The sequence below is a fragment of the Arvicanthis niloticus genome, chromosome 16, assembly GCF_011762505.2.
Source record: "Arvicanthis niloticus isolate mArvNil1 chromosome 16, mArvNil1.pat.X, whole genome shotgun sequence".
In the NCBI taxonomy this organism is placed as follows: Eukaryota; Metazoa; Chordata; class Mammalia; order Rodentia; family Muridae; genus Arvicanthis; species Arvicanthis niloticus.
Genome location: NC_047673.1, coordinates 26,034,392 through 26,048,363, shown reverse-complemented (window position 1 = coordinate 26,048,363; position 13,972 = coordinate 26,034,392). Strand labels below are relative to the sequence as shown.

The 13,972-nt window shown below is 52.1% G+C and overlaps 1 protein-coding gene across 1 annotated transcript; it reads right to left on the bottom strand.

The window, feature by feature from the left end:
- Nucleotides 1-1,694: 1,694 nt before the first annotated feature.
- On the bottom strand, nt 1,695-12,997 carry Dusp4 (dual specificity phosphatase 4). Its single transcript, XM_034520479.2, has 4 exons — nt 12,048-12,997; nt 3,824-3,969; nt 3,084-3,303; nt 1,695-2,317 (listed from the first exon to the last, which is right to left on the bottom strand). Exons 1-4 carry the CDS (start codon nt 12,487-12,489, stop codon nt 1,932-1,934), a joined length of 1,194 nt encoding a protein of 397 aa, XP_034376370.1. The 5' UTR covers nt 12,490-12,997; the 3' UTR covers nt 1,695-1,931.
- Between the last annotated feature and the right edge of the window lie 975 nt (nt 12,998-13,972).

The window sequence follows — 13,972 nt, the reverse complement described above, 5'->3', positions numbered from 1 at the left end:
ATTAGGAAGCAGGGAAGGGACATTCGGAGCTCCCACTGCCTGTGTAGTTGGGATCCAGTCCGAGAACTAGGACACACTTGGCAAACACTCATACAAAAAGTGAATGCAATCTAAAGGCTATCTGCTCTCCAGATGCCCTTTATGTTCTTGGAACCCAGAACTTATCTACCTACAAAAACTCATTTCATCGGATTCGTCACCACACATGAAACAGCTGCCAGGAAGCAGGGGGCAAAAATGTAGGACCATCCAAGTAGGCATAGGCAGTCCACTATCAGGGATCTCAGCCCCTCTGTGCCTTCAGCCAAGTGGCAGTCAGGGAAGCAAGCAGGGTACCCCTCACTTCTCACCCAAAGGCAGAGTTTGACACAGGTCACCCCATATAAGTCATACCAACACAGGTTCACATTTCATGAACCCGGGCTGTTTGGGATCCTGGAGGAGAAAGAGCATTGCATCACGATGTGACATGGAGGCTTGAAGTTCTATTTATGCTCAAGGTGTGGGGGAGGGGGCATGCTCATTTCTGCCAAGTCTGCAGTGACTCTATTCTGGCACGCCATCACAAAACTGTCCCCCAATACTAAAACAAAATAGGTTTGTTCCCTCCCCACCCTGCACCTTCCCCCTAGAAAACACACTTATTCCTCCCAAAGCCATTCCGCCACTTGGAAAGGCTCCTTTAGAATGGTGTTAGCCCAGTCAGAACCCAACATGACTCCTGAGTCACCCGGTATCAGTAATATAGGAGCTGGCATGCAACCCCCACTCTCTACTCTCTCCCTCTTCCAGACTTTTAAGGAGCCCCAAGTCAGGCATCCGCTTATCTTCGTATTCAAAAGAGGGAGGGCTTTTCAAAGTATTCACTTGACAGGGATTTCATAACAAGAATCTTTTGGTATGTACACTTCAAGTAAACTAAAACTGAAACGCCCGATTAACCCAAGAGAGGGAGATTCACTTTTAGTTCATCCTCGGTGATCTGCTTCTGATCTGGCCTTACCAAATGATTCGTGGCAGGAAAATCTGAATTGCACCCAGTTTTCCAGGAGCACCTTAAAAAAGATGGCATTTACCACAGACAGTATCCAGATCCTAAGCCAAGTGGAAAGAAAACGCTCTCTTCACAGCCAAATGAACCACTGGAGAGACATCCTCACTGGCTGGGTCAGTGGGCCCAGGAGCCAGCTGCAAAAGTGACCAACCATAGACCTTTATCTTTGCACGTCAGCCTGCCTGCCTCTCAGTGGCAACAGTGCGTGATGGTGACCATGGTGACCACCTACCCCCCTCATTGCCAGCACACCTGTGCTTCTATGCTCGACTGTGTGACCTCAACAGAAATAAATCCCAACGTCACCAGAGTCCTGCACACACATGCTGAGATTCTCAATACTCATTAAACATTAAGTATCCAGTCGACGACTAATTAGAATACTGTGGCCTAGAAGGATCTAGAACAAAATTCCTGTGCGTTCAACAATAGAAGAACACACACACAGAACCAGGCACTTTTCTGGCAAACTCTTTTTCGCCTATTTTTCTTTCCCTCTCCACTTGATAAAATTGGTTGGGCACATTTGCCAGGATCTGTGGGTTTCACAACTTTCAAGCTTGACTGCTTTAAAAAAAAAAAATAATGATGAGGTAAATTTCTACCTGCAAAGTAAAAACTGACACATGAACCAAGTCTTCTCTGGCAGTGGAAGCTGCCGTTATTGCTCTGTGTTCGAGTGTTTAGTTGTTTGTTTTTCATGTGTATTCAAAGTCGTTATTGCCATTCTAGCTGGCCCTGTGGTTGGCCAAGGAGAAATGGATGGGGACGGAGCATGGTCACCTGGTCCCCCACTGGTCAGTCCCTATCCGCTGCTCATATGTGGCTTGCACACTGGCTGGGGGCCGACTCTGGACTTGGTGTCCAGGGACTAGTCCTAACAGCTGGGGGAGGTGGTGATGGGGCTGTGCAAGTACGGCAGGTTACTGGGGGCCGCGTGCACACCCACGGACACAGGGAAGCTGAAGACGAACTGCGAGGTGGGGGTGGGAGTGGCCTTTCCCCTCTCTCGCAGGGGCCCGGAAGGGCTGGCAGCCTCTGCGGCGCAGGACGTGGTGAGCACCTGAGACTCGAACTGCAGCAACTGACCCATGAAGCTGAAGTTGGGCGAGATGATGCTCCGACGCTGCTTGACGAATTCGAAAGCCTCCTCCAGCCTCACCCTCTTCTTCATCATCAGGTAGGCCAGGCAGATGGTGGCTGATCTGGAGATGCCGGCCTGGCAGTGAACCAGCACGCGCCCTCGGCAGTCCTTCACTGCGTCTGTGGCAGAAAGAAAGTGTGCGGTGATTAGGGACCTTGGTGGACTTCAGGAACCACCACTTGCACACACATGTGACAGCGGGGGAGGTGCACGGTGAGATGAGGGGCACTACTAGGAAAAGGTCAGCTGCGCTAGACTGAGGACGAAGACGTAGAATCCCACTCATCCCAGTGGAATTTTAACAAAAATTTTTTTAAAGCATACACCCAGATAAATCACATGGCAGAGCCATCAGGTCAAGGAGAAGAGTAACTCCAATCTCCTTCTGACCTCCTCTCCATGCAAAAGGCCTTACTTTGTACACACATGAAGCCACGCAAGGAAGTGACTGGCTCTCCAGCCAGGCCTGGATAATGATTTCCAATTCCCACAAGTTCCCACGAGTGGCCTGGGCCTTTTCTGGTATTTAGTTTGAAATCCCCACAGGCTCACTGTGGTGGTGAAGGGTAGGGGGAAGACCCTGAAACCTACTGGCGGGGCAGCCATCCTGAGGAAATCGATCAGCTAGGGGCAGGCTTTGAGGGTTGATAATCTTGGATGATTCCTAACTGCACCTGTCACCAGGTCATCTGCACTATGACGAAAGGATGCATCTGCATCCTTCTTAAACTGCAAGCCAGAGCCAATTTCTCCCTTTAGTTGGTTTTTATCAGATATTGGGTGAGAGCAACAACATGATACAGGGTTAGTGTCACAGCCTGTGCATAACACCTAAAACCCCACCTGCAGTCCCTGGGTTCCCCTAAAGTCGGAGGGGCAGCCTACCAATGTACTCGATGGCTTCCATGAACCAGGAGCTGATGTCAGCCTTGTGGTTGTCTTCTACCGGGATGCACTTGTACTGGTAATGTCCCTCAAAGTGATTGGGGCAGTCTGAGGAGACGTTCAGTAGGGCTGTGATCCCCAGGGCGTCGAGCATGTCCCTGCGAGCAGCATGGTAGGCACTGCCGAGGTAGAGGAAAGGGAGGATCTCCACAGGACCCCCCTGCAGCAAAAAGGCACCAGGAAAACACGAGCGTCAGCAACCAGGATGCAGTGCTGAGGTACTAGGTAGAGCTAGGGACGGTAAGACAATCCGAGGTGGCTTTCTAGGGCCTGGGTGGGAGGAACCCGACAGACAGAGCTTGCCTGGCTCTTCCGTCCCAGCTTGAGTTCAGCGGGACTCCAGTGGGCAGAGACAAGGTACGGTCAGGTCTTGCGGGCACCAGCCAGCCACCTTCCCGTGACAACCGAGGCAGCACAGTGACCACGGGCCACACTTGGCCACACTGGGAGTTTACACTGCTGATGGATCTGTTTGATTGGGTTAAGTCTACAATTAGCACATCTGAGAGATGTCTCAGACAAGAAGAGATGGTAGCATGATGGGATACTTTATGGATTCAGCCCCAGTCCATCTGACGGGAAGGGTTGGTGGGCCTGTCTTGAAGTGCAGTGACTCAAGCGGTTCCTTCCTGTTCTCCTGCACTGCCTGATCTGAACTCTGTCCGGGGCACTACACATACCTGGTCATGCAGCGGGGTCCCACAGGAGCTACAGCCCAGATCCAAGGACTCATTGGTGCTGGGGGGTACCGGAGGTGGGATGGCGGCCAGGGCCTTGGTTTTAGAGCAGAATTCTGGGTACTCAGAAGAAAACCTCTCATAGCCACCTGTAAAGGAGAAAGCGGAGCCAATCCATCAGACTAAGGGGAGCTGTTGGCTCCTTCTGCGCCACTAGGTGGCGCTGTGGATCTACAGATAACGACGGCCGGAGAGGTTTGCTTGGTCAGAGGACTTTATCAAGGATGGAAGAAGGATGCTAGGAACTCTGGAAAAGCTTTATGGACAGAGATAAAAATACACTAAGAAAGATGTACACAGATGTGCCAGAGGGACTACCACGTACCATGAGCACTTAGGCAGCCAGCCAGCCAGCCAGTTAGCCAGTTGTTCCCACCCCTGGCCTAGTGAGGATTCCTGCCATCACTAGTCCTTTCTGAGGTGGCAAAGAATCGGAGGGATACTCTGATAGGAGCCCTTCCTTCTTTCTCTGTTGGGGCAGATACCACATGCACTGTCTCTACCAAGAGGACCACAAACAAACGGAAACAGGCTTCCATCACACAAACCAACCCTGCCACACACGTTGGGGCAAGGAAAGATTTTTCTGACCTAAGTGTAGATGAGGAGCCCTGCAGAGGTTATCAGTGGGTCTTCTGTAGAAGGAAGGGTTTCCTGACAAAGATAGTGCCAGTTATCTAGTACAGCCCGGTGCTTGTTCCACAAGGACCTGAGGCCAGGTGTAGGCCAGAGTAGGAACCTCGGGGACCAGAAACTATTACCAATTCAAACCAGCCTACATGTCAGGGCTCAGCCAGTCTCACAGAGATACCCGCACAATGGGCTAAAATGGTAGGTGCTTATGTAGGTGGCCAGCTCCTTCCCTCTGTGCCTGGCCCTGCTAAGAAGGAATCTCTGGCATTGTGCCTTCCAGTTATTCAACTACCAAAGGGGTGACATGTCACCAGTTTAGTCAAGTGACAGGCCCCTAAATCCCAACCCTAGAAAACTGCTTCCTGCTGCTTCTGAGATAAAGGAGAACTCTCGGCCACATCACAGGACTTTCAGAAGCAGGGAACTCTCTTTTTCCTCTCTGACCGGAGGTTTTGCTTGCCCTCTGTTCACTCCCTCCGGATATAAAAGGATATCTCTGTGGTCAAAGTTCTTCCTGCTGAGTCACAATGACCAGCCTCCAGAGGTGGAAAAGCCTGCCTGCAGCCCTGGTGCTGCCAGCCATGGATATTCGTGGTCTCAGTGGCCATAGCACCCGCGGGGCAGGGCGCCCTCTCCCTCCCAGTGTAAACCCTTAAAGCAGACCGAAAAGGCAGGGATGAGAATCTGAGGGAGCAAGAAGCAATTAAGGTCTGTCACCAAAGGCCGTTGGTCCCTACCAAAAAATTCTGGTCCGCGGCCCCCATTAGGGACAGCCGATTGGCTGAACATCTCCATCAATAAAGGTCATTTGCCCCTCCATGTACCTAAGACTTCAAATTTTTAACAATCCGTTTGTCTAGTAACATCCATTTAAGCAATCAAAACATTTAAAAAAATAAATAAACAGTAGTCCCTGACAAAATGCTTTCCACCCAGGAGAGAGGCACAACCCCGGCCTCACTTAAAAATAAAGGGGGCTGGGGGCGAAGGGGGGGGGAGGCACCGCAGCCCAGATTCCAAGGTCACAAAGCAGGACTCTCCAGCCAGCCTCCGAGCAGGAGGAAATGTCCCTCCCTTCCCATAGCGGAAAGGGTACAGGACCCGCTGGCCCGCAGGTCCAGAAAGGACTCTGCAGACCCATTCCATTTCAGCCTTCTGAGTCATCCACCGTGCGCCCACCCTACTTCCGCCCTCCTCAGACCTCTAGAAGCCCCCCTGCTCCTACTGGGTAAGTGATTAATCTCCCCTGGCACAGAGTTCCTGATCCAGGCACCTTGGGAGAGATCTTTGGGAAACTGGCTTGTTTCCATGAGGACAAAGTGGAGGCTGTGCAGGAAGGGCACGGACAGGTGAATTGTCACCCACACAGAGGAAGAAACTAAAAAGTTCTTGCCTCGCCTAGCCATGCTGCCCGTAAGCCTTTTGGATGAATCCTGAGTTACTAAAAACTAGATACCCCAGAGAGAGGGTACTTACTTCCTATGTGTCTAGAAGCCCTGTAGTGACAAGCACCAGAGTTACACATACAGCATACAAGGAAGCCACCTGGGCCTCACAAGCAGTTTAAGGGTAGAGGCCAGCACTCACCATGGCAAAGACTGAAGCCGAACTTATCAGCAGCCCGGCACATTTACACTAGGTGTCCCCTTGGGAACACTGATGGCATCCACAGGCTCACCGGCGATCCCAGAGTATGTTGGCGGCTTTGCTCCTGCCCAGACACGGGCATTTCCAGTGAGCATTAGAGGCCATGACCCGCACTTCAAAGAAGCAAACTGCGTGCGTAGTATAATGTGCATTCTTTAAAGCGTCAGTTTACAGAAGGTCCCAAGGGGTACGTGTGACCTTCTTCCTGATCACGAGGTAAACTTAATGGGTCTGAATTTATTGACACGGGGGGGGGGGGGGGGGGCCCACTTTGTAACCCAGGCTGGCCTCGAACTCATGGCAATCTTCCTGCCTCAGACTTTCCACTCTCCATGTGCTGGGACTACAGGTATGAAACACACACAGGCCTCTGTTATTTCTTACAGTGTGTAGGGAAAGCTGTCTTAAAATGTTCTCGCCTCAGGCCTTCCTAGCCAGTAGCCCCATCTTCGTGCAAGTACCATAAGTACCATAGTGGCCACAGTGCCTCTGTAGTAAAGAACCAGTTTCAGATGACCCAGGTTTTATCCACAACTTACATGGGGGCCAGGCTCTCCCTGCACCTCCCGAATATGTCCAAAAGTGGGATCTGGTCAGTATGGCCATCTCCAAGGCGTTAAGCATCTTCTGAATAAAATTTCATAACATATACAATGAATTTCAGCCTGTTTTTCCTATGCCCTGATGAATATAAGTAATTTCATAACAGATTTCTTAAAGGTCTTATTTAAGAATATACTTCCTAAGGCTGGGGCTGTAGCTCAGTGGCAGAGTGCTTTATTAAGCACACGTACAACAACAGGTTGATTCCTAGCATAAAAATAAATAAATAAATAAATAAATAAATAAATAAATAAATAAATAAATGTCAGCCGGGTGGGCTGCTACACACCTTTAATCCCGGACATTCAGAAGGCAGAGGCAGGTAGGTAGATCTCTTTTGAGGTTAAGGCCAGCCTGGTCTACAAATGGAGTTCCAGGACAGCCAGGTCTGTCACAAAGAAACCCTGTCTTGAAAAAAAACCAAAAATAAAAATTTTTTTAAAAACAAAACAAAAAAAAAAAAACAAAAAAAACAAAAAAAAAAACAAAAAAAAATCAAAGAATAAAGAACTTATTTCCCCTGCTCATTGCCTGAAGTCAGAAGTGGAAACTTGGGAATCAGGCTTTCACGGGCCTTGCTTGAAGAACAACTACATCTCCAGTTAGCTTCAGGGCTCTCCTCTGAAGTATAAACCATGACCACAAGGGGCTCCTAGCATAATAAACTCTCTACTCTAGTGGGCTACCAGGCCAGTCAGGAGTGGAGATCATATGTGCGGAAGTGCTTTCTTTACAAGCACCTCTGACTGGTGCTGGAAATACCACCACTGTAGGTTCCTACAGGGGGGTTGTGGGTTGATGACTATGGCTGTGGGTCTTAACGGGGCTGCTGCCATTTTTCCTATATGAGATCAGTCTGAGACTATCACTGGGCCTTGGTCTTGCTCTGGCTCAGAAAGGAAGTCTAGGTTGTCTGAGGTCCTAAGTCTTTGGGGACATCACTTTAAACCGTCTTCAGACGACCTAAGTGAACTCCTGACCTTGGAATTCCCAAGTCAGAGAGCCTGTCCTTCCCAGGCCAGTTGGCTGAACCTCCTAAAGGAACTGATTCTCAACCTGGGGGTCTTGACCCTTGGGGGGTGGGGGTCCGAAGGACCCTTTCACAGGGTAGCATAGCAGATATCCTGCATATCAGATGTTTACATCCCGATTCATAACTAAGGAAATTAGTTATGAAGTAGCAATGAGATAATTTTAGAGACATCACACCATGCAGAGCTGGATGGGCAGCAACATCAGGAAGTCAAGAACCACTGCCCTAAGGCCTTGCTTGGGGACGAGATCTTTCTTTTGCAGTCCCTTCCCAGGTCTCCCACCCTAACTGCTCTGTCCAGCAGACAGGCTTCTGTCAGAGAGTCACTTGACTTCCGGCCATGTTCTCTTCTCTCTGCCAGGAACTGCCTCTCTCAGTAAGGAAATTAGCTATCCAGTTTTACAGGTTTGGAGTATTTAAAGGGATTTCTTGGCTCTTTAATGACCACCTTTTCCTACAAGATAAGAAGCCCTGATGGTCTTAAAAGATAAAGGAGAAACTCCATGGACGCCTCACCCGGTCTTTAGTTACTTTTGTTGCCTGGAAACATCCACTCACTTGATGGCAAAGTTGTACTTTCTTCGTTCCTTCTAACTGTGTAGCTAAATGTCATTAGGCTTGGGCAGCTTGCTTAAGACCTATCTTTGATAATTCTAACACTCCAACTCTTTCCCCCCTCTCTGGGGCACTGCTCTATTTACAAATAGAAAAAGGCCAGAAGTCATCCTCCCTCCAGTATAAAAGGTCGGAGGTGTAAACAGGCCCCTGAGCTACGCCCTGGAGAAGCCCCAGCTATGCAGTGCTATACACTGGGAAAGCTGAAGAGAAGTCCAGAGAAAGAGACAAGCAGGCATTAGCAGAGGTCCTGGGTGAGCAGACTCAGTCCTCCATTCAACCGGGGTCAGGCTAAAAACCTGGACAGGTAAGTTTTACCCAAGGAGGAAGTAAAATTACTATATCCCAGTAGCTCAAAACAGCTCCCTGCATAATTTTGTAATCAGGTTTGAATAAGAACTTAGGTCATAAATTCTGCACAGGAGGGAAGATAAAAATTGCACAAAGAAGGTCCAGTGTGTGGAAGAACTCGTGATCCAGTTGCCTCGGCCTCCGAGGTGTGGAGATCACAGACACCCACCACACCAGGTTGAAATTATTTGTGTGTAACAGACTGATTTGTGATTGGGGATACTGGCATTAAAAAATTATTTCCATTAGGATAAATTTTCTTTTAAAAGGCATACAAATCTAGAATTCCAACCCAAACATTTATGAAGGTTAAGAATCTGAAACACGTAAACTGAGATAAAAATTTGAAAAACATAAAAATTTTTAGAATTGTCCCTAAAATGCCTTATATTTAAGTTAAAAAGTATGCCCGTGATTTTTACCCACAAAAAGAAAATGTTAAGATTTTTAGTTAGTTTTTACCAAAACTTGGTCAATGTATAAGATTAACAATAGTTTAAGCAAAGTTTAATTCCTCCTTTTAAACCCTTGCTTGTGAAAAAAATCAATCATCCTTTTAAGAGACCAAAAAAAGAAAGGAAAGCTATTTTCTTTTATAGGCAAGGGGTGGAGACGCGGGGGGGGGGGGTGTTCTGCGGGGGGGAGGGGGGGTAACACACTTTGGCCTGGAAGGACATCACTTCTAAAAGATTTTGTCTCCTCTATCCCAAGGATGGCGAACACCCACTGTCCTATTATTTGCCTACTGTCTGTCTCCTCACTCCACCAGCAGACGAGAGCCTTGCAGAGCCTTGCGTCGTCGGATTCTCTCGCACCAAGCCACAGGAATTGGGGTGTAGGTTTGCTATGACTGCCCCCTCCTAGAGCAGACATTTCCTTGCTGCCTTCTCTACCAAGGCCCGTCAATAGCTGGCAGAGAAGGAAGGACTAGGTCATGGCTCAGCGCGCACATCCACATAAACTAAGGCTGACAGACGTTGGTATCTCTACAGGACAAGGGGCAACATCCCCCTACCCCCCACCAACATTATCGTTTTAGACTCTTGCTTCCAAGGGCTGCTGAACTTCTCTGGCTAGAAGAGGGGGTGAAGGTGGGGTAGCAGCTGTTCATGAACAGATGAAAACTAAGCAGTCCAGGCAGGCCTGGACGAGCAGCACCTCAGATGTCGGAGAAGGCCTTTGGCTTTTGAGAGGCTTTTGAGAGGCATGAGGTGATTGGTTCTCCCGGCCCAGCATGAGAAGAGGGGAAAGCGTGACTTGAAGGAAATGCTGCCTTTCTGTGGCCCGGGCACCCATTAGGGATAGGACTGTCTGTCATTTTGCCCAGAGGCCACCTGTCCTGTCCAGTATTACGTCAGTATTCGCCCTGAAGCATCTCTCAGAACTGGTCGGGCCTCACAGTCTCCTGATCCGAATCAGGACCGGTAGAGTGCCGCGAGCCATAAGGTTTAACATTAAAAATAAGCCTCCCTCCCTAGGCGCCTGGCCGGCCCGGGAGCCTGCGCCCCGGAAGGAAGCCTACGGGCTCAGGATCAAGGCAGCTGCCGTTCCAGGGCGGTCCCATTCGGAATTCTTCCAGGAAGAAAAACAAAACAATCCCTGACTCCACGTGGGGCTGAAGTACTCCAGAAGCCAGGGTTGGAAGGCATGGGGCCCTAAATCTCTCAATCCAACGGCCGAGGAACCCAGGACAGCCTGGGACTTTCACCCCCAAACTATTTCACCTTTCCCACCCTCGCGATCTCAATTCAGGGAGAGCGGGCATGCCGGCTGGAACAATAGCACAGACGCGCAGCCTGGAGCCCAGGCAGGACCCCGCAGAGGGAGGACCCGGGAACTGCGCCTGATCGAGGGCTCCGGGTACCGCGTGGGGCCGGGTTCCGACCGTGGAACCTGTCTTCCTGGCCGTCGTTCCTAAAGCGTTTTAGGGAGATGACTGAGAGATTGGATGGCTCGGCTGGAGGAGCAAAAGGCGGCCCTCGCGAAAAAAAGAAAGAAAAGTCAGCAAAATCGCCCTGGCAGTTCAGCCTCAGGTCAACAGCAGCGTTTCCCCGGCAGCTGACGGGTCAAATGGTCAGGAAACAACTGCGGAGAACAAAGCCCCCCGCTGTTCCGCAGGGCCAGCCCGGCTCGCCCGCACCCGGCCGCTTCCCGGTGCTGTTCGGAGGGGACGGGAGAAAGGGTTTCGCTCCCGGCCTCTCTCTTTAAGGAAGACAAGATACCAAGAGGAAAAGTCTAGAAGAGGGGGCGAAGAGCCTCTGCAGGGAAATGGGCAGCTCTTCGAAGGCGGAGGTTCATCAAACCTCCCGGCTTTGGAAGCGAAGACCCGACCCGCGCGAAAGAATGCTCGGAATGCGGTGGCCGGAGATAGGGGCGCAGCGCAGCAGGGGGCGCCCGTCGCCCCCTACCCCCCACCCCAGTGCTCCCCAACCAGAGGCCCGCACACCGGGCGAGCTAGCAGGTGCGGCGAGCGATCGGGGTCCCTTTCTCCTGCCGTCTGGGATACTGCGAGATCCTTTTGGGGTGTCTGACTTCTAAATCTGACAAGCCACCCTCTCTCTCCCCGGCCACCTCATTTCCTAGGGTTCGCTTCAACCAGGCACGCGCCGCTAGCAGAGTCGAGAATGATGTGTGAACAAAAGGTGGTAATTCTCTGCTCCCGGGATCAGCAGGAGCAGACGCGGTTCTGCCTGGTGTCCCCCCAATACAACACTTCAGCCTCCCTTAGACCGGGGAAAGGGGTTTGGCAGCCTTCCAAGAAAGCGGAGTTGAGGCAGCGGGAGAAAAGATACAGCTCGCTCCCCAGATCTGCAACCCAATTCTCTTCCGCTCATTTACGGATTGTGTACTAACTCCCGAGCACAGATCCCACCTCAGTGTTCACCTTCCTTCACCCCTCTCTGGAGTTCTCGGGGTTAGACCCGAAACAGGCCTCTCTAGTCCCTGTGGGACTTAGAGAGCACGTACTTGAAGCTGGGCTGAGCAGAGGAATCGCTGCCAGCATCCAGGCCAGAACCGCTCACGTCAATAAACACGGAAACTCCAGGACGCGTGCGGATTGCAGGTGACTGGGGACACGCGCCAGCACGGCCTCCCCAGGACTTAAGACTCAAAAAACCACGGCAAAACCGTGCACACTGACACGCACAAAGCCACGCAAGGAAAAGGAGACTCCAGAAGCCCGAAGTCACTCAGGCACTTTCTTCCCAATGCCCAGCAGGGCTCAGGCCCGCCAAGTCCCTTACCCTTAACCCTCCACCTCGCGCCCGGGCACCCACGTTTTACCTTTAAGCAGGCAGATGTCTGTGCGCTCCGCGTTCCGGCGCAACGCCTGCACGACCAGCGACACGGTGCTGTCCTCCCGGAGACTCTCGGCGCGCGGGCTGCGCTCGTCGTAGACGATGACAGCCGAGTAGAGGCCAGAGCGCAGGCGGGCGCGTACCTCTTCCTCGGCGGGCAGAATCTGCTCCAGGCTCACGGAGCCCTTGGCCCTCCGCCGCACGATGGTATTGCAGCGCACGTTCACCGAGCCTCGGATGTAGCCCGCGCTGTGAGCCAGAAACGGCCTGCAGTCTAGCAGCAGGCACTTGCCGCCGCTCGGCAGCCCCAGGGCGCCGTGGCTGCCGCTGCTGCCCGCGCCGCTGCCGCCGCCGCCGTTCTCATCTCGGTTCATCAGCCTTTTGAGCACGCTGCAGTCCATCTCCCGCAGTTCCTCCATCGTCACCATGTCGCCGGCAAACCGCGCAGCAGCTGGGGAGCTTGGAGAAGGCCAAGGGCACCCAAGCCAGCTAGGCTACAAGAAGGAACAGGCGAGGGCTAAGAGGGCGCCTGCCGAAGTGACCCGCAAACTTGGCCCCCGGGCTCTTCTTCTTCCCCCGCACCCCTTCCTCCTCCTCCTCCTCCCGCAGCCTCGACGTTACATAGCAGTCCGAGCCTTCTCTGGCGCCAAAGCAGGCGGGCGCGAGGCACCCGGGACAAGTGACCGAGGAGGGGAGTGTGTTTACGAGAGAGGGCTCCTCTCGGTTGGTTGCCTCTGGTTGTGTTTTGCTAGCTTAGGCTGCTCCTGCCGTGGGCGCCGCCGTCTCCCCCCCAGGAACGCTCCGCCGGAGCTCCACGCACTGCCCCAGCCAGAGTTTCCTCTTCGGCTTAGAGATTTATTAATGCTCGCCGGCTCTCCCGGGGGAGGGAAGAGTCATTACTACCTCGCCAGGCCCCGCCCCCCACGCAAGCTCCCCGCCCCGCCCCCACCCCGGCTCGTGAATGGAGCGCCGGCCCCCTCGCACCCAGTCACGGGAACTCGACGTCACAAAGAGAGGAGTAAACAGGGCGTTCGGTTGCTTGCTGCCAGGGCCCATTCATAAAACCGAGACCTAGAGGAAAAAAAAAAAAAAAAAAAAAAAAAAAAAAAAAAAAAAAAAAAGGAGGCAGCCTCCGACCCGCCCGCGAGCGGGCAGCTCCCGGACTTTGTGAATGGAGCCGCAGCGCGGCTCCCTGGTCCTTCCTCAGCCCCGGAGCCCGGCGATCGGCGTAGAGATAGTAGCGGGTGGCGACGCGGGCCTAACCGAGGCCTGGGCTCTCAGCTTGGAGGTTTTCACCCCTGCGCTCCCCCTCGCTCTCCCCCCCAGGTCTCCCTCCTGCAGCTCGGTGGAACCCGACACTGTGCGGCCGCCACCCCGCAGGGCTTGGGACCTCTCCTCGTCAGACTTAATCTTGTTCTTCGGGTCCTGCGGGTTGTGTTTTGTTTTGTTTTTAATGCGATCCCCCCCCACCACCACCACCACCACGGACTTGGTTTATACATTAGCGTGATCGATTTCCATCTCGAGCTATTAGATCGGTTTTATAGCTTCCCGTGGAACCTGGGCAAACCCCGACTAAGAAAGATGAAAGGGAAACGCGCCAAAGCCCAATAACAAAAGAGAGGTGTAGGGTTTTGCAGCTTTACAACCCAGAGGCGGGTGTTAATTGGCCGAATGATGTGCCCGTGCTGGAGAACTGGAGGCAGTCCTGCCCAAGCTTCCTAAAACCGGCTTCTTTAACCATGGTTGGGGGGCGGGGGGAGGATACCCGAAGGTTTTTCTCTTTGGTGGAAGACCTCACCTCCCTCTTGCTCACACGCAACGTCCTCTAAGGAAATGACTGTTGTTAAGGTCTACATTTGATGCGAAGAAAGATGTTGAAAAGTGTCCATGCGAGGAATGACCTTTTAA